The sequence below is a fragment of the Passer montanus genome, unplaced genomic scaffold (genome assembly GCF_014805655.1).
Source record: "Passer montanus isolate IOZ18808 unplaced genomic scaffold, ASM1480565v1 scaffold1, whole genome shotgun sequence".
Classification (NCBI taxonomy): Eukaryota; Metazoa; Chordata; class Aves; order Passeriformes; family Passeridae; genus Passer; species Passer montanus.
The window spans coordinates 19,637,705-19,657,552 of record NW_024356504.1 but is presented as its reverse complement, the minus strand read 5'-3'; the positions used below and the strand labels follow the sequence as shown (position 1 = coordinate 19,657,552).

At 42.7% G+C, this 19,848-nt stretch overlaps 2 protein-coding genes across 6 annotated transcripts in view; one reads left to right on the top strand and one right to left on the bottom strand.

Moving 5' to 3' along the window:
* ESYT3 (extended synaptotagmin 3) overlaps positions 1–8,262 on the top strand; it is a 34,446-nt gene extending 26,184 nt beyond the window's left edge. For both annotated transcript variants that reach the window (XM_039717567.1, XM_039709281.1), the window contains exons 15-23: positions 522–587; positions 1,866–1,952; positions 2,780–2,929; positions 3,451–3,884; positions 4,277–4,366; positions 4,885–5,016; positions 6,347–6,452; positions 7,033–7,082; positions 7,977–8,262. In XM_039717567.1, the coding sequence (XP_039573501.1) occupies positions 522–587; positions 1,866–1,952; positions 2,780–2,929; positions 3,451–3,884; positions 4,277–4,366; positions 4,885–5,016; positions 6,347–6,452; positions 7,033–7,082; positions 7,977–8,013 (1,152 nt within the window). In that variant the 3' untranslated portion in view covers positions 8,014–8,262. The remainder of the gene's footprint in view (positions 1–521; positions 588–1,865; positions 1,953–2,779; positions 2,930–3,450; positions 3,885–4,276; positions 4,367–4,884; positions 5,017–6,346; positions 6,453–7,032; positions 7,083–7,976) is intronic.
* A 225-nt stretch (positions 8,263–8,487) lies between these two features.
* Positions 8,488–19,845, bottom strand: CEP70 (centrosomal protein 70). Of its 4 annotated transcripts, none has more exons than XM_039700313.1 (16): positions 19,754–19,845; positions 19,224–19,320; positions 18,949–19,072; positions 18,484–18,664; positions 17,998–18,167; positions 16,863–16,922; positions 16,088–16,187; positions 15,611–15,699; positions 15,209–15,286; positions 14,076–14,175; positions 13,601–13,771; positions 12,860–13,006; positions 12,173–12,341; positions 10,851–10,965; positions 9,819–9,898; positions 8,488–9,443 (listed from the first exon to the last, which is right to left on the bottom strand). In XM_039700313.1, exons 1-16 carry the CDS (start codon positions 19,760–19,762, stop codon positions 9,376–9,378), a joined length of 1,758 nt encoding a protein of 585 aa, XP_039556247.1. In that variant the 5' UTR covers positions 19,763–19,845; the 3' UTR covers positions 8,488–9,375. The 4 variants fall into 4 exon arrangements, with proteins under 4 accessions (XP_039556247.1, XP_039555382.1, XP_039557111.1 ...); XM_039699448.1 differs by having other exon boundaries at positions 19,224–19,323; positions 19,754–19,837; XM_039701177.1 differs by lacking the exon at positions 16,863–16,922 and having other exon boundaries at positions 19,224–19,323; positions 19,754–19,837.
* Between the last annotated feature and the right edge of the window lie 3 nt (positions 19,846–19,848).

Sequence of the window (19,848 nt, the reverse complement as noted above, 5' to 3'; positions counted from 1 at the left end):
CCTCACTGTGTGCACTTTTTATGTAGTTTGGTGCCAAGACCAGATTCTCAGCCTTAACTTCTATAGCATTAGTGCAAAGAGGTGCAAGAGGTTCAGTATTGTTGCTTCCAGAAGGAATTGTTATTTGATGCCAAGGACTCACCTCCAGCTGCTTTGGAGCAAGTCCTGAGCCTTGGAAACCAATTCTGAGAGTCCTGGTTCAGTCAAGAAAGATCAAGATTTCCCACTGAGCCTTCAGCTCTCCTCTCTGTTTCCTCCCAGCTTCTGACAAATTTTTAACTGCTCACCTGTTGAAACCTATATACATAAAGCTTTGGCTTAAGTGTGTATTCTTGATGGTGGAGAGTAGGACTGCTGTGTTATTGCTGGAGGCTTTCCTGTGTGTTACATCCAGAAAATACTGTCAGCTTTCCAGCAACTTACTTCAAGTAAGAGTAGTGGTTTGATAGTGCTTTCTGAAAACTATGAATTTCTTAATGTTTTTTCCTGCCTTCTTCTTTCTTCCTTGTACTAAATGACAGAAGATGGAACGAGAACCTTCCTCCTTTGTCCTGCTCACAGTTGGGAACAAGACTCAGAAGAGTAAGGTGAGGCTGTTTTATTCTTCTGCTTTCATTAGATGTTTTCCATCCTATGGGTGACTGCCCCTAAGTAGCCCCTAGGAAGGAAAGGACTTCTTGTGAAGCTGATGTGAAGAGCTGTACCTGTAGTGATAGCTGCAGAGCCTCAGACTGGAACCACTGTGTCACCGAGTTGTGGTGGTGGAGGGTGTCTGCTGAACACATGTAGTTCCATGCCTGTGTTCAAGAGTTCATGTTGGCTCAGACACTCTATTTCTATAAATCTCCAATCCAGCTCATGGTTTCTTAGAGCAGGGTGTCATTTGCATCAAGCTGGCTTTTATTCCTTCCTCAGAGTCTTTCCTGGCTCCTGTCTATCACAGTTTTACTGTTTTGTTTTGTGTTTTGGTTTTAAACCCAGACAAGATGGATCTGCTTCTCCTCCACTTCACTTCCAGTTCCTTTCTCATTATTTAAGAATTGCTTTTGCCTCATGAGTGTGAGCCACAGTTGAGCTCTGCCCTCCCAGTAGCTGCCATGTTCACTGTCCTGCAGCTGGATGTGGATGAGCCCTTTGTTCTTTTGGACTCCCACAATAAGAATGAATCCTGTTGCTTACGAGCATACAGGACTGGCACCTATTTTCCTTTGTTCCCTCCACCCAGAAATTGGGTTCTACTTGCATTTTTACCTTTTGTGGCTTTCCCTTTCCCTACCACATTACTTACCTCTCATAAGCTAGGTCAGGCTTCCAGGCTTTCCCTGCTCCTTCCCACTTGCTGCCAGCACTCCTGGCCTGGCAGGGACAGCTGGTTCACAGAGCAGCCACAGCCCCCATGGGTGCTTTCCATGCTCTTTGAAATGGATGGTGCTGAGGCTGTGCCCTCCTACTCTTCCCACAAGTTCTACAGCCCTGAAACTGCCTCTCCAGCTTTCCTGCCCTTGTCTGCCAGCTCACTGGAGCTTTGGGAGCTGGCTCAGATGCTGCAGGCTGGAAGCAGTGCTCTGGCTCTCCCTGGGTGGGAAGGTGGGAGGGAGGGAGCGGTGCCTCGCTGCAGGTGAGGCAGGCTGCTGGTGGGGCCAACTGCAGCTCACCAGACTTGTTCTTTGGCATTTCCACACCCCAAAGAACTTGTTCTGGTTTTGCCAGAGACTTCACTTCCATGTGCTTCTGACCTGGAGTTTCCACTCCCTCTATACAGCTGGGGTGTAGCATCACTGAAGGTCACCATGGCCCTCTCTGCTGATCAATGTAATGGATTCTTTGCTTCTCAGAGACTAAGCTAATGCATGTTCTTGTTGCAGACCTGCAATTTCAGCAAAGATCCCAAGTGGGGCCAGGCTTTCACCTTCTTTGTCCACAGTGCTCATTCCCAGTCACTCCACATTGAGGTGAGAGAAAAGCCTTTCCTTTGAAGACCAACTGCACATCTGTAGGAAGAAACCTCTTCTGTGGAGCTCAGTGCTGGTTGTTTCTGTGTGGGATTGTCACATACTGGGTTCCTCCTACTGAAAGGTGGAAGAAGCATATGTTGCACAGACAATTCTGTATTAGGTAGTTGTGGTATCTCCCTTTTTTGGTATCTACCTTTGTTCTAGCATCATGTAATGTGCAGTATCTTAGTTCAAAATGTGGGATATATAAAGTGGAAAGGACATTTCATACAGGTCTGTGTGTAGTAAAGACATCAATATTTTGCTGTCAGAAATTACAGCCTTCATGATTCTCAACCAGAGCCCTACCTCTTCACCTCTGTGTTCTGGCTTGTTAAGCAACCCTGTCTCTGAATAGCAGCACTGCAGCCACAGCCAGTTCTGTGGCTGGTCACTTGGATACAGAAAGGAATTGAACTTGGAAGGTGTATTGAGGTTAAATAGGCTAAACATATTTACCTAAAATATATGTAAAGACTTAGAACAGTTGCCATCTCAGTTGCTTAGGACATTGTCCCCAAAGTGGGCAAAAAAATCAAGTAAATCTCAGGGCATGATTTTTCTGCTAAAGCAGTTCTTTCTCTGTATAGATAAAGATGGGATTTTTACTCCAAATGCACTAACTTGTTACACTCCTGAAATAATGGCATCACCCATTTGGATGTTACCATACTGAAACAAATAAGCTAATTTTAGCTTCTGCCTGAAATACCTTCTTGCTTTGCTTTTGCATTCCCAGTGGTACACTTCCCAGTTTGCAAGCTTTGTTTTCTTCCATCCCCCAGATAAAAGACAAGGAGCGGGATAGTGCCCTGGGAACTTCTGTGGTGTGTCTCTCCCACTTACTTAAGGACCCAAACATGACTCTGGATCAGAGATTCCAGCTGGACCATTCCAGTTCAGACAGCTTCATTAAGATGAAACTTGTACTGCGGGTGAGTTGTTCTTTCCCACATTCACTCAGTTTCCTCTGCAGAAACATCCATTTGTAACCAGGCAAAAGAGATGGAAGGTGGGCATGAAGAAAGGCAGCTTTGCTTCACAGTTGAGTAGAAAGTAGAAGTGTGACAAGGTATTTAAGTGAAATTAGGAGTGTATGGTGGAGTTGAGAGGTATCCCTGAGGCTTCATAAAACTAAGTGCAATGCCATGGCTGAAAATTTTCTCACAACAATAAAGAGCTGGACAGAAAATCTAAGCTGGGGAAATCAGCACTGCTTGATGCTTAGGAGTTGTTTCCTCACTGTGCTCTGGATCAGTGTTTATACACTGCTCAGTACAAACACAGTAGGATAAGAGGAAAGAACACCACAGTGAATCCCAGGGCCCCCTTTCATCTCTAATGGCAGAGTCCTGCTGTTACAGTTTTGTGGTGAAATTTCCTTCTGGGTGGTAATGCTGGCATTCACCCCAGTGCTGTGGGAGCAGCACTCACTGTCTTCCCTTGTGATTTTTAGGCACTGAATGTTGAAGAACCTGATCCACAAAGAGTCAAGGCTGGTGTCAATGCCTCGAAGCTAGGTCCTGTGCGTGTCACGGAGAAGGCTGGAAACCAGCAGAAGTTTTCCTCTCCACAAGTCTCAAAAGTACCTCCCATGAGCAAAGACTCTGCAGCACTTGAATCTCTGCCAAAAAAGGACAGTGGAGAAGACCTGGTTGCTAAAGACAGTTCAGGAGCCCCTGTACCTTGTGAAATTGTGTCTGACCTTGATGAAGCAGAGGGCAAGCAAAATCCAGAGCATGGCCCACCATCAGCATTGCCCAGCGGGGCAGTGGCCATGCCCACACTGCCTGTCCTGCAGGAAATGAGGGTGGCACCCAGTGTCACTTCACTGGGGTCCCTGCCTTCTTCCTGCTTTGAATTAAGTAGCAGCAATCTGGATATTCATAAGTAGGTGTTCTTCCAGCTGAATTGTTCTTCTCTTGGGAAAGTTTAGGTGTTACTGTTGCATAGGGGTGAATTCAAGGCTGCTAAATCACTTTGGGTGTTGGGTCTCAAGTCACCTTACAAAGAATTGACCTAGGTATTCCAGTCAACAGCAAAGTAAATTACAGGGCACTGTCAGAACAGATATAAAGGGAAAGTATTCACTCAGTGGCTCTCCTAAGAGTGCTGCATGTGTTGGTTTTATATTGTTGAAGAGCTTCTCAACACTCATTTAGCAACAGGATTTCAAAGTCTGAACATCCCATTTCTGTAATAAACTAAACTCTTGATGGGCACCTCTGGCTGCTTAAAGCCCTGAATGTGTTTAAAAGCCTTGACTGTGCAATGTCTTGCAGTGGGACTGAGATGCCTCTGGGGGAGATCCAGCTGACCGTGCGCTACGCTTCCATCCGGCAGAGCCTCGTCGTGCTGGTCAACGGCTGCAGGTAATGCTTGAGATGGCTCACAGAGGGAAGAGCTCTCTGAGCTCTGTCAGCCATCCAGCAAAGCTGGAGCAGAGCCACGTGCAGCAGGAGATGCCTTAGCACTGGCTGGCTTCCAGCTGTGCAGCCTCTCTGTGCCCAGCTCTGGTCAGTGCCAGCAGCAGGTCAGGGAGAGAACCCAGCGAGTTGTGCTCACTGCAGTAGAGGTGCTGCCACTGTCATCTACCCAAAATTTCCTCTGGACAGCACTGACAACTGGTGTGTGTCTTGGGGTGTTGGGATGTGACAAGGATTGATATCTATGACTGAATGTGTAATAGTTAATTTAGGAGCCCCAATAAGTGGCCACATCCTCAGGAGTAAAGATTTTAACTAAACAATCTTAAAGTTTTATTTGCTTGTGTTCCAACTCCTGGAATGAATGTTTTTGGCATGTGAAGGGTTGGTCTGATGCCAAGAGAGCCAAGGTATTAAAACACACAGTGAGAGAACCTGCCTTGCTTGTCTTTTTCTTTCAACAGAAACTTGGTACCCACTTCCAATCGTGGAGTTGATCCATATGTTCGTATATACCTGCTTCCAGACAGAAGATGGACAAGCAGGAAGAAGACTTCTGTTAAGAAAAAAACTCTGAACCCCCAATATGATGAAAAGTAAGAAAATGTAAATTATTGTTATTATGGTTGGAATAGTTATGATCTTTGCCTGTGGTGTTGCAAGTCCCCTGGAAGAAGGGCACACCTTCTTCCCTGCCCCTTTCCTGCCCCTTCCCTGCCCCCAGGCTGCATTTGCTTCTTTGCAAACTGACATTCTCCTGCTGTGTTTAACTCCCTGTCATGGCAGAGGCAATCTGCCCATTCAGGTACCTCTCAGAGCCTACTGCTCTGTTCACACTGCTTTGCCTGATGCTTATTCTGACATCTTTCCAAAGGTCCAAGGCAGAAGAGCAGAGCCTTTTGTGCCCCCTTTGGGCACACAGGGGGATGTTGTCATCAAGGCCTGGTGGGAGCAGGGTAAAATGCTCCCACCTCTTTGGTGACAGTGTCACAGCTCTGCCACTGAAATGGAATGTATTTTGCATAACCCAATCACAGTAACTCTTAGAAGTAGAGATCTTTTAAGAGGTGGTTTTAATCCCATAATTAGAGGAAGGTATAGATTAAATATGTGAATTGGATGATCCTGGGTGGCTTATATTTTCCCTGTGTTATGTCCTTTCTGTGTAAGTCAGAAATGGAGAAAATATTTTTAAATATTTCTTCTTAACACTCAAAAACCAAAGCTGAGGATTCTGCTTATGCCTCTTCTTAAGTAACTGCACTGATTTAGTGCCATCCCAGCAGCTGGGAAGCGCATCTCCTTTTCCCCATCCTCAGTACTGACATATCCTGTACATCCTCAATTAAAGATAATGCTTAGCTCCAAAACACATTACCTGTTTCTCAGCTCTGACTTGAGTAAAAGCTATTCAGGTGGGCAGAATAGGAGTGATTTAGCATGGACAAAACTCACTTGACATTAGCCATGTGTGCCAGAGGCTTGAGTCAGAGCCATTAAGAATTTAATTGCCACAGGTTTCAGCCTTTGTCTGTTCTTGGTGTGGTGCAAGGCTGCTCTGTGAACTTGGGGGGTTGGCTCATGACTATTTCCTCTTGAGTAATGAACATTGCATGGAAAACATGCTGATCTTCCATGGAGGGGGGAAAATTATGTTAAATGGCATTTCATCATGGATGCAAGTTTTCCTCCTTCCCGCTGGCATGGTGGACAGTCTGAACACAGTGTTGTCATCTTTCATGAGGCCTGGAAGAGGTTTTCTGCAATGTGGATAAAACCTCACTCTAGAACTGCCTTTTCTGTGTGTTCCTTCCCTGTTAAAGTCCTGGCCATTGATGCTGTACTCTGTCACTATATTCTGCCCAATGGTGCTCACAGGATTTTAGTTTTTGCCTTAAGTCTCTTCTTTTTAAACTTTATTTCAAGGTTTGAATTTTTTGAATCTTTGGAAAATGTCAAGAAAAGGACACTGGACATTGCAGTGAAAAACAGCAGGCCGTTCATTTCACAGGAGAGGAAGGAGCTGGGGAAAGTAAGTTTAAAGAATCTCCACTACAGATATAACAGAGCTGAACACTGCGGGCTATTCCCAAAATCCAGTCGCTTCAGTAACTAATTCTCAATAACAGGACTGGCAATCTGGAAACAATCTTTTTCTGCCAAATTTTAATCTCAAATGAGGCTGTATCCATGTGGGAGCTGCGTGGTCTCATTTTAGAAGGGTGCTCCTGAAGTAAGCCTTGGTTCCTGAGCCCTGGTAATGCCTTTGTGGGGAGCAGCTCCAAGAGCACAAACACGGAGCTGAGAAAGGCATTGGGACTAAACCTCACAATTTGCCAACACTGCTTTGACTTTCTGTGAACAGCTTTGATTCTGTGAAAAGTAAACTGCAATTGCTTCTTCAGTGACAGATAAATTTCCAAGTAGTGCTATAGGAAATAGAGCTGGTTCACGCCTACACTATCCTGGGAATGTGGGAAGCTCCATTTTTCCTCAAGCCTGAGCTGCAGCTCCACAGCTGGAAAGTGGGTCTGATTTGGGTGGAGTGGTAACTTAGCTAATCAGTTTATATGCTGAATAACCTACAAACAAATAAAATTTGCTTTTTAAAGGTGCGCATTGACTTGTCCCGGGAGGATTTAATAAAAGGTTTTGCCCAATGGTAAGTTCTCATCTCCATGCTTCCAAACCCTGCCCACTGCTTTGCTGGGAGCTTGCATGACTGCTGTGGGAGTGAGTGCTGGTAACTGGGCTGTGTTTGGGTGTGCAAGAAGAATATTTGACCTGCAAATGCAGGACTAATTTGAGCTAATCTGGTAGTTCTATCTAAATTGTGTGTTAATCCACTGGCTGTGCAGTGCCTGCCCTGTAAGACAGCTTTAATGAGATGCCTGTGTCAATTACAGTCCTCAGCATATTTAAAGTTGCCATAAAAGCCACAGGGGCACATAAGTAAAAGAATTTTGTTTATTAAAGTAAACCTTGCAACAAATTTTAACTTGAATAAAGATCTTAACTAAACACTCTGATCAGCAATATATATGTATGATAAAACTTTAATTACAAAGCATTTATAGAAACTATTATAATAAGCCACTTATAGTTTTGCTTATACGTTCATTGTGGTTCTGAGGTTTGTGTGTTCCTGGTCTGAGGCAGAACAGAGAACCAGGCTTGGGTGTTTTTTTCACTTCTGTGTCTTTAGTAAATGGCAGGAGTTCTTCCTTCTTTCTCCTTCAGTGGAGCCTGAGGAATGCAGTGTGGGTAGTCCAGGAGCTTGCCATCTGCACAGGCAGTGAGCCAATATTCCAATAGGAAAACCACATTTCCTTGGCCAGCTTGTGTGTGTGTCTCAGGGCAATTATGGGAAGAGGAAAAAAGGATGCACCCAAAGTTTCTGGTGAAGAGCTGAAGTTTGAGGCCATCTCTGGAGCCTCCTTTGCTGTGCTGCCTGTGAAGCAGGAGCAAGAAGGCAGCCCAGGTTTTCTCTATTGTGCCAGTTAAAAATGTTAAGAATTACTATACAGCTATGGTAATTATGGTGTCTGTCTTGCAGGTATGAGCTGACAAGGAGCAGACGCAAGAAAATCTGATTTCTTCTCATGTATATAAGTTACTAATTTTTCAACTTCATATGGATGTACATACCTCTTGTAATTAACATGTTTTGCACTGTCATTGCAAATCTGAAGCAGGCTCCAGCTCAGGACATGCAAATTTAATGATCCTATTCAGGGATTAGTTCTCACTGAAGTTAAACATATTTTCCCCCACACAGGGAATAATTTGTCCTTAAAGAATAAGTCCTTTATTTTTGCTATTTCTAGCAACCTCCCCCCCCTGAAAGGACGTCTAAGTGTGAAACCTCTCTTAAAGAAGGGTTGTACCTGGGGAGATTTTAGACTGTCAGCCAAGTGTCATTACTCTGCTTGGCAGCCTGATGGCTCTAGGAACTTGTTTATGTGTTTTAACATGGCAGTGGTGTACTTTGAAAAGAATACATTTTGAAACAGTATTCTTCAGCCATATGGCTACAGAATCTTTTAAAAGAGAAACTCTTTAACAGCTTTTTTTTTTTGAGAAACTGGAAGGTGGTAGTCCACTGTTCAGAAGTACCTTAGCTGACTGTGGCTGCAGGTATGTAAATAATGAGCTTCCAAAAGCAGGGAGATGACCTTACCAAGATGTCATTAAGGTTTTAGTTTGTGACGCCTTAACTGGTTTTGTCCTTTGTTACAGTACATTTCAAAATCTTGTAAACCCAGATTCTATCTGAGGAACAGCAAACTTTTGTAAACTAAGCTTTAATAATATTGAGGCAAAATATTTTTGGAAGCTTGGTGTACTTGTTTCTGTACAATAAACTTCTAATTGTCTTGCACAAGAGACTTGATCTAATCCTTTCTAAAACTGACTTTTGAAATACAACGATGGTAACTCCAAACCATTGCCTGAAGCAAATTTCAAGTATTTTTGGCCTAGATTACATTAATCCAGTCTGCCTCAGTCCATAATCAGAGAGAATACTCTCTGAGTAACAATGTGTTCCCATCTCAAACTGATCTGGAAATGTGAACAACATTTTAAAAGAGGCTCTCCAGAAAACCAAGACTGAGCATTTGTGTAAGTGTGATGGCTATGGAAGTAAGGGCATCTTTACTTCATACTTACTGTGTCAGCAATATTAAAAATGGCTAGAATTTGGCTGGTGTTGTGCTGGGTTCAGTTTCCTGGACTGATACAGAGTATATTTGGCCTCTCTCTGGGATTAAGTAGTCCAGCTGACAGTAGTTAAAGTTTTTCTTAAACTGACCAAGAATTAAAATTTAAAAAATTAAAAATGCAGCAACTTTTATTTATGTAAAAAAATCTGGAATTATTGCTTAGGAGGTAGCTGCATGTGCACCAAGAGGTACATTCACAGGTAAGAGAAATCTTGCTCAGGAAGAGGAGAGTCACCCATAACCAGCTTCCCATTTCAGGTTTTGTACTGCAGGTAAAATATCATCCACGTTACTGATCTCTGCAACAGAATGGAAAGGAAAAGGGTTAGACTTATGAACCCACAATACCTTTCAGTTCAAACAAAATTCTAACTGAAACAGATGGTGAATTAAATAAACTCCTCAGACCTTTTAATGCTTTCAGAAAAAAAATCAATTTGGCTTATAAGTAATATGCTTAAGTAAATGTAACCCCATGTTAAATGAAAATGAAGTGGTTTGGTCACTTCCTGTGGAAAGGTGGAAAGAAGGAGAGTGAGGCAAAAGGCAGCACCTTCCCTCACATCCTCCTCCTGTTTTAGCACATCAGGAGTAAAGAAAACACTTGTTAACTGTTTAGAGTTGTATGAGGAAGTGTTGGCATGAAACTAATTACTGTTGCAAATATTACTCACCTAGAAGACACAGCAAATCTTGAATGAGAGCTTGAAAGGGTGGAAAGAAGCACTCATGTTCTTCAAGCTTAGTGATGATACTGGAATGGAAAGTGAGACAATCAGGTAAGAGGTGCAAGGACAGAGCAAGGTCATCCCCTTGGCTGTTTTTTCATTCTGTGCCATGACTTTGTGAAAATATTGCTACTTAGTATATAAAACTATGGACACCACTGTTCTGTTTTCCAGTTCTGAACCCTGCAGCCAACAAGGGAGCTGTCACAAGGATTTCTGATTTCACTACTAATACTGTATACACATCCTTCCTTTCCTCCTCACAAGGCTCCAGGTAGTCTGGGGCCTGGAACATTTGTCTGTGTATGCTGAATATACTGCTTGGGGGTGGCTGGTATAACTGCCCTGGAGGTAGAGCAAGAAATGCTTTATAAGCAGCTGTTCTCCAGTTAAAACTGAGAAATGAGTGCAGAAAGGCTGAGGAAGTGAGTATTGTTAACTCGGCATGTCAGACTTGCTGCCTGCTCCCTTCTTTGTTTGTCTGTAAAGCACATGCTGAATGCAAGCCCTTAGGGTCTGCTACCACCTAGCTGTGGCTGTTACCTGTTGAATGCATAACTGGATTTGTCCAGTTTCTAAAGTATTTGTAGGCAGCTTGAGGCAAACCCTGCCTTGGCAACTAGAACACTTCAATATTACATCTGAGACTTGCATCACTTTCTCCTCCCCACCCAGGTGCTGGATTTGTCTCCTGATGAAACATGTATCCCATTAAGGCTTGTTTGATCACATTATCCATGCAAACCAGAGGCTGTTTTGGAACCTTCTGGCCTCCATTTTTCCCTGTGTCAGCTTTATCTTTTTGACAGGATACAAGATTTGTTTCAAGCAGGACAGCAGTAACTAAAACCTGTGCTGTCGCAGCTCACAGACTTTGTAACAAATGATGAAAGTTTCTTTCAGCATCAGTTTTTGCCAGTTCTCAATTACCACATGTGATGTTTGCAGAATGGTCAGCAGTGGAACAGCCCCACATACCTGTGGATGTCTTGGGTGCCCAGAAGCTGCTGTACCTGCTCAGTCACGTTCTTATTAATGATGTCACACAGTTTCCCAACAGTATCCACTACCACAGTGGGTGGAGCTGAACTGTCTGTGGAAAAACAAACACCTCATGATTCTTTTAACAGTAATAACAAGGAAGTATTTTAGACACAGCTGAATTCTTGCAGGTGCACAGATTTTATTTGGTTTTCATAGATCTAGGCATATACATTCCATCATTCACAGAAAACAGAAATAAACAAATGTTAGCTAGGAATGGGGATTCTCTTACGAATACTTTAGTGGCTAAAAAAACCTTGGCAGAGCTGTGTGTTCACAGCAGAGGGTACTAAAGTGCACCTTTACAATGTCAGTGGAGATCAGCCAACTGAAATTATATATATAGAGAAGGGGTTATTCATTAGGTTCTTGTGACACAGCAGACACACTGTAGGGGCTCAGCCAATAAGGAACCTGCATAACAAACATGGAAACATTTGGAGGAGGATGCTGTTTGTTAACACCCAGAACCTGTTTTGGTGTTGAATTTTAACCTATCTGTAGTGCTGTGACTGAAGGTAGCAGCCTCCTTGTCCTTTTCTCCTTCAATTTCAGAAGAACTAGGCTGGGATAAGGCATCTTCTGAGCTGCAGTTATTAGGGGGAGGTGAGGTTTCCTCATCTCCCATGCTGGCTGCAGGCAGGAACACTGCTTCCCTCCTTGAACGAGGCTCAGCAGCCCCGGGGCTCTGGGGATGGACATCCTACAGCCCAGCCCAACCTTTTAACCCAGCAGCAGCTGCTGTTTTACAAAAGTTCCCACCAGAAGGGAAATAACCAACTACACCTCTGAGTACTGACAGTTTTTGACATTCAACAGCTTGTTTTGGTTTTTAAGTTTAGCAGCATAAGATGGACCTTGATGAGGACTGGACCCAATTACACTTGAATGAATTACTGAGCAGAAATCTACATCCAAGGCAGAATTATTTTCTTCCTTAAACTTTTTATCTTTCAAGTGGAGAATGAACAACAATTATGAAGTCAGCTCACTAAAATAAAAAGCTTTGTGCTTTGTTATTCTCTTCTTCTGCCTCCCTGTTATTCCTCAGCAACTACTAAAGGTTTACAAGTAATGGGGATTTGCTATTTGAACTATAAATTGACAGGAACGTATTTTTGTCTTCCCAGTGAAGGAAACACCTAGTTAATTCATTTCTCAACAGCTCAACATTATTTTCTATGAAGAGGGCAGCTTTTCACCTGTCTCCTTTTTTTTGGAATGGTGTGAGCAAGCAGCAGATGGTAGGTCTTTACCTAGTTCCAGGAGCTCATGCAGGTTCCTCATGGCGTTGGTCATTTCCCCCAGCTTTACGTACACCTCGTTCATCCGTGGATAAACACCATTCAGAGAATTCACATCAAACAACTTCTGGAAGTGAGACACTATGGCAGACAGGGTTTGCAAGGACTGTGTCTGGCTGTTCTGGAGCAAGCAGGAAGAACTGGTACCATCAATGGTACTGCTTAACAAGGCAAGGGTGCTTTAAGCTGTGAAACATTCTTAAAACCAGTCTGAAGAACAGGTGTAACTTCCCTTAGGAAATCTCAATGTTTCAAGTATTTTGGAATCTGAAGACATAGTTTCAATAGTTTTCAGGCACAAGCATACACCAAACTCAAAATACTCTTTCAAAAGCTTCCTTCTCTGTTGCTGAGAGAAGCATTTATGTATTCTCAGCCCTGAGAGACAGAACAGGATAGTTCCTGAGACTACAGGGCAATGCAAATTCACTGCTGGTCAAGTGCCTTTGATTAAAGCAATCTTCCCCAAGGTGAATTTATCCATTATGTTAAAACAGTCTTTTGACTATTGAATGTCTTCTCAAACAGGTATTTCCTAAATGCTGCAAGGCTTTCAAATGCACCAATCTAATCACTGTGTGAAGAATGCATTTAACAATTCCACAGTAACTTGTGATATAAATCTCTGGTAAGAATTACCTTTTCCTTATGTTCTAGTTCTTCCAAAATTGCATCTAGTAGCAACTGGAGGTCTTCAACTCGTATGGATTCTCTGTTATCCTGTGGATCTTTAGTGTTCCAAGGCAGCAATTCCAGAGACAGTTTTCTCAAGGACCTATGCAAATCCTTTTAAAAGCAGGGAGGGAAGCCAACTTATTTTAGAAACTGCTTAAAGTTGTTTTTATTATAGAAACAGGTGTTTTTCTGTTTCTCATATGCAGAAAACATTTCAGCACTGGAGAGGTTAAGGTTTAAATTTTCATGAATTTAAGAAGAGTGTCTTGCTGACATTCTTTGATTTGAAAAGAACAGAGTGAAAAATATTATATTGGCAAAGTATTACAGTTTCAGTGAAATAGGAAGTATTGGTCACAAAGAGTTTGGCTTTAAACAAAACTATTTCACCTGTATTTGGACCAAAAAGTCACTGGTGAGACAAAAGGAAGGAAGAGAATGCACCATCATTAATGCATGAAGTCCAGACTCAAAAGCTTAAGTTTCTTCTCAGGGGTTTGGTTAATAAAATGAAATAAAATACACAGAGAAGTATCTCTGGTACATACTTCACGTGGACAACAGACTATTTGTGAAATTTAACACTAGGTCAGGCAACAACAAAAGCTACACACAAAAACCCCCACAACCACACACAGGGAGGGATGGAGGAGAGGAGAGCAGATGAAAGGAAGGCCAAGAAACAGTACAACAACGTGTTGTTACCTTTAGGGCTATGAGCTGATCTGCCCACATTTCTATAGTGAGTGGAAGGTGCTCAAATCCACATCCCTGTCCATTCTCTTTCAGGTTATTTTGCACTGACCCTTTGCTGGGCCGGAATATTAATGGAGGAGCTCTTGGGCTTTGCAAAATAGAATCAATATGGGATAAAACCTTCAAGAACAAATAACAAATGTTATTGCTCAAATATGTATGATGTTTTGTAATAAAATCCCTCTCTATCACAGTCATGATTGCCTAAAATTAAGTCTAGTGTCTGCTGCCTTGCTGTGTTTTCAGGTAGTTTACACTGAGACAGAACAAGAACCAGCCCACACTGACTGCCAAATCCAGAACATGTGCAAGAGGAATCTTAGCCTCAGAGCAGCTTGCTCCAGTTGACACAGCTTAACAGAACATGTCTAATATTTCATTGTATCACTGCTAGAAACATGCAGAACAGATACAATTTGGGTACCTGCAAGTATTGCTGGCAAGCTCCCTGAAGCTCATCCACTCTTGCAACACTCCCAGAGTCTTTCTTTTCTTTTTTTTCTCCAGTCCTACTCCCTGAAAATCTGCACAAAATACATACAGTGGGTCACACAAGCAGCCTTAGCAGGAGATGATACCTTTAAACTTTGTGGAAGAACCAGGTGTGTAGCACTTAAACTCAAACATACAAATATCCATGTTATGATGCTGGGCAATAGAATTCCATCAGACCCAAGTAACACAGATTGACAACACAATACCTAATGCAAATATCATTAATTTATCTCAAGGCTGAGTCTATGCCAGACTGCTGATTTAGAAGGGACACCACCAGTTTTTCTGTTGCCAGAATTCTACTATGGCTGAAGGCCTAAAATCCAGAATTTTACTCTAAAGGTTCAAATTCCAAGCTCAGCTATTACCCACTTCTGCTGGAACACCTTTTCTGGCTTATTATACAAAGCTAACTACTGCTTTTCATCTAAATGCTACCTAGTGCACGAGGGAATAGACAAATTAAATACATACAACATGTTTATTTATTTTCAAATTTAAGTGATGTCTTTTTCAGGCTATAAAATATTCAGCATTCAGTATATACATGGACAAATGACTAGTGCAATTACAGATAAAAGCACTTTGTTAGTACTAGAACATTTATATCTTCCATGTATTTTCTTAGCAATATTTTAGAAAAACCAGTCAATTTCTAAGAATAATATGGACATAACTTCAGTAGCTGCAACATTTTGCCAACTCACACTTTCACATCCATAATCCATAATGAAACCAATAGCTTCCTTTACAGCTTATGGAAACAGCAAACACCAGAGATGGCTCTGTACATATTGCCAGCAAAAGAACTCAAATCAAATCCAGTAAGAGAGAATGAAATAAAAAACTCCACAATGCTGTGCCCCCATTTGGAGACCCTGCCATCACTTCAGAAATAGAGGGCTTTAGAGACCCAGAAGCACTGGCTGCCCATAACCAGGCTGCAAAGAATGCTGATAAGGCACATTCTCTGTAAGCTACTTTCTACATGACAGGTTGAAGAGTAACCTTGCATTCAGAAGTCCAGAGGAGTCATGGAAGTCCCTGAAAGAATATACTTACTGGTCAGTTTTCTTTAAAGCTTTCTGTAGTTTCTTCACTTGATGCTTGTAAAATTTTAATTCCTGTGCAGTTGGCTTGCTAGACAGAAAAAGTACCGTGTTATATGTCTTGCATTGGAAGGTATCTATAAAATTCACCCAAGCAAAAAAGTAAAAAAGTTTTGCCAGTGCCAAAAAATCATTCTGGAAATTCAATTCTGCTACATTTCTACATGACAACAGCAATAAAGAGCAAAATAACCATTAGCAGCTGTTATTAACAATGTAGGGAAAAAAGTGTGGCTGTTGCTGCCATATATCATTTCTCTTATCACAGATTTCACACTTCACTTTTACAATTGCTGGTGCTTTGTAAAGCAAAGTCTACTGAAATGGCCTTACAAAGGATGATATCCTTTCTCACCTTATTTCCAAGTTTTTCTTGAGATTTATATTTTCAAGCACAAGCTGTTCATTCTTGGCTTTTGTTTCAGTAAGTTGCTTCTGGAAAGACTGCAACACAGACTGGGTTATTGCTTTTACTGCCCTCATTTCATAATGAACAAGCTTCAACAATTTAAAGTATGTGCATGTTAAGAAGGGTTCCTGGACAGAACAGCAAAGCAGCATGGATGAGGACTCAGATAATGCACCAAGAGCCTGGTGCATGAGAGCCCAGGTGGAGCCCTGTGACTGCAGGAGGTCTGTGCAACCCTCAGCACACTCACAACATTTTGCTGAATCTTTGCACAAGGACAGGGAACTCTGCCCACAGAGGTTACAAGTCCAGAAGACATCACAAGAACAAGGGACAGAAAGCAAACATGTTGATGTTTCTATGTGGCTCTTGAAGGGTTACCATTGAGAGATCTGCACTGACTTATTCTTGGCAGTTCCATACCATGAGCAGTGCTTTGTAATTAGGAGTAGCATCTAGATTTAAGAACTCGTCCTTGTTTTTTTCTTCTCTCTGCACCTCGTCTTCATCTTTTTTATATTGCCTATTGGGAAAAATAAATTGGTTCAGCTTACTGCGGTTCAATTAGCTCAAAAATTTAAGTTGGTTTAGTTAGCGTTATGTATGATAATAATGTTTCCATAAACTACCAAGTAAATAGAATAGAAATTCTGCCCTAAGATTCCTGCTCTAATTTCTGGGAAAGCTGTTTCACATGCTAATGAAATGCACTTATCCACAGGAGAAACTCCAGTACAAGCAAATCCTGTTTCAGTTTTGTCAACAGTAATCTCAAGCTATAGGAATGTCTCAGGTATCTGTTGCTTTGTGCCATGCAGGCACTGGGATAGAGCTGAAAACCTTTTGTTTTGGGAGATCAATCAACTGAGCACAGCTAATGCAGTAATTCTGCCTGTGAACCATGGCAAAAGAGAAAGGGGAAGGAAAAAGAAAGAAAGCAAGAAAGACTTATAGTTCAAGTATCTGAATACCCCAAGCCTCCTAACTGTCCTGCTCTCCTGACTGAGAAGCTGCTTAGCCTGACTGCCAGTTATTATGGGGACAAAATCTAAATTTCCATGACCATTATAACCCTTTGCTATTTCTTACATGATAGTGATACCTGGAGCACAGAATATTTACCACTATAAGATTTAAGAACAGTAAGGGCTAAAAAAATTTGGAACAGTAGAACCACAGGGCATTCAATGAGACCTACCTCAGCTCCTTTTTAATCTGACTAATTTGAGATTCATAATAGTCAATTAGACAAAGGTACCTGAAGAAAGGAAAAATTAATTTTGAATTTCAGATGTTCTCACAAAACTCATACTATGACCAACCCAGAGGAACAGGTCAGCTTACACAGCTGCACTGCACTTTGGAAGTGGCTGCTACAAACAGTGGAGTTTCTCTCATGCCAGACAACCATCGTCACATTTTGCCAAAATAGAAAAGTAGACACATTGAATCTGTACTAGTTTAGAAACAGCAAAATATTCAAGAGGAGAAGGAAGTTAAATCTGCCCACCAGCCTCCTCATCTTATGCTTGTGGTTGTCCAGCAAGATTAACAAAGAGGCACAATCAAAATGAAGTGTCTTGAGCACTCTGAGATTGTCTGGTTTGGAGAGACAGATGAGGGAGGACCAAATTCAGCAATCCTTTCTGTGATATAGTGAGGGCTCAAGCAAAAAGCTGAGCACACACAATTCCTCTTAAAAGCTTCCCAGGTAAACATTGCTGGCCAGGCCTAGAAAACTGATTTTTTATCAGCACAATAAAGCAATGGCTACCTGAGGGCTAGGAATTGGCAAATGTCTGAATGCAGCAGAACTATGGAAATCCTACTGGCAAGAGACACAGCCTTGTGACACTTTGGGAACTCCCCAAAAGTACTTGGAAGCTTGCAAGCAAGCCTGCAGTCAGCAGTTGCAAGCATCACTTCCCAAAATTGGAAAGGCTTTTTCTTGGGGGGCTAAGGATGGTGTTTGCTGGGGGGTTTGTTCCTTTTTAACTTACATTTTTAAATGTTAGAATCCCAGGATGAGATCATCCTAGCTGACACTGCAGCTACAGTGCAGAGTGAATCATTCCCTTCCCTTTGCTGACATCTAGTGTGGGCAGTGGGTGGCAATTTTTAAATTTCTGCCATGGATTTATCTGGCTTACAGTTTCACAAAAGAAAAATATCACTGCACTGAGGTACCTTTACAAGACTTCATATTTTGTCTTGTATTCCTAAAATCTCCAGATTACTTTTTTTTCCCCATAAAAATACCAAGAAGCATTACATTAAAACCTGTTTCTTCATTTAATGCTGCAGGGATTCAGCAGTAAAAGAGAATCACTTACCGCTGATCCAGAACAGACTTGGGAGCTCTTTTGCAAAACTGACAAAACATTTTGTTTTGAGTGTCAGCTCGCTGCTGCTCCTCCCTCCCAACTCTGCTCAGCTCCTTCTGCAAGCGGGCAATGATCTCTTCCTGTTCTTGCAGCTTTTCCTGCTGCTGTTGGTATTTTACCTGTGAACAGGCAATGGGAACATTACTGAATTGCTCTGACCCACAACCTGACTGGACTGTACAAGCCCAGGTACACACTCAGAACCAAGGAAAATGAGCACTTGGGTTTTAGCCATGCTGAAGAGACAGTAGCAGAGGGATACAGACATTTTTCTAAATTATTTGTAGAAAATTCTGCATAGTTTGAAAATACTTAGCTATAAACAGTGTACTAACCCTATGACCCACGATTCATGTTTATTTAGATCAGCATAAATATTCTGAGATCTTTTATAAGTCAAAAGTTTGAATCCTCAGGCAGCACTATCTGAATTACCCGTGAAGCCTGTTGCTCTTTTTGAAGTTCCTTGACTTGGTTCTGTTGCTGGCACGCTTTAGCTATTGTTTCATCTTCCAGCTGACAAATTTTGGCCTTAATGTTTTTCACCACAATTTCCAAATCATTAGCCCGTTGCTCTTGCCGAGATGCCCGACCTTGTTCCAGTCGTACCACATCTCTGAAAAAAGAAATGAGTCCTTGCTTTTAACTTAAGCTCATTTCACTAGACAGGGCAGGAAGAACACACCTATGTGCTGACCTTGGATAATCCTGTGGCAGCAGGTGTGGGAAATGCACTGATATGAGAAGAAGAAGCAGATGAAACATGGGAAGAGCTGGAAAGGAACTGGGACAACCATGCTGATTATTGAACAGTAACCTCAGGAAAAAGGTCTCCACCAGGCTGGAGATGCACACTGATAGTACTTTTACTCTGCAGGTAAATTCCTTCCACTGTCTTACCTAAGACATCGATTTGCCTCCATAAGGCCCTGCATCACCTTCTGCTGTCGCTCAGTGTCTTCCACCAGCGTTTTTAATGCAAGTCTTATTTCTTGAGAAGACTGATGGTCTAGGACAATCATATCTGGAGATACAGAGCATAAGCAAAGTCACAATGAAAGTGTTTTAATAGCCAAAGATTTGCCTGTTTGCTGCCACTAGGAAGTGGCAGCTTTGGAGATGAACTTATGAAGTTAGGGTTACTATTTCCGAATACAAAAATTACATTTGCTTACCTGATGTATCTCCGCAGCTTTGGGGGGCAGCAAGACTCACGGGTTTCAACCCATGACGCATTAATATCCTGTTCAGGCTTTCCCACTCTGCCTTCTCCTGCTCCATTGGGAGAAAGGGAAGAAGAGGCAGAAACCTGAGTTCTTCACATCAGCTGCGCAGCAGAAGGTACCAAGTGCCCACAAATGAAAGCGAACCAACCCCAAACACCCAAGAGGCCACTACAGGAGAGCTTGTGAGAAGCTCCAGTAGGATCGGCAAAGCACACTGGGGAAAAGCGCACTTAACACATGAACAGTTTTTCCGCTCCCTACTTGAAAGCAGAACAGGCGCAATGAGTTAAATTCGCCCCTTTAGGATCCCAAACCACCGGCCCTCGGCTCCCTCCAACGCACGCGGCGCAGCGGCCCCGCCGCGAGCGGAGCCCTCAGCGCGGCGGCGGCGGCGGCGGCTCTGCGCGTTCACGGGCCGCTCCACCGCCTTTTGTCCCGCTCCAACCGCCCAGCGGCGACACCCGGGGCCCGCAGCGTACCTCGGTCATGGCGAGGGCCGCAGGGCAGCAGAGGGGCCGCTCCTCAGGCCGCGGAGCCGCCGGGCGGGAGCGGAGCGGCGGGCGGGGCGGCCGCG

Bases quoted from the DNA above. Each gene is read 5' to 3' on its own strand.
- CEP70 (XM_039699448.1), bottom strand. The intron at 14,176-15,208 runs GTAAGTATATTC...TATTTTGTGCAG, and splicing joins GCTTTAAAGAAAACTGACCA to ATTTTCAGGGAGTAGGACTG. The intron at 12,342-12,859 runs GTAATTCTTACC...TGCTTGCTCCAG, and splicing joins AACTAGAACATAAGGAAAAG to AACAGCCAGACACAGTCCTT.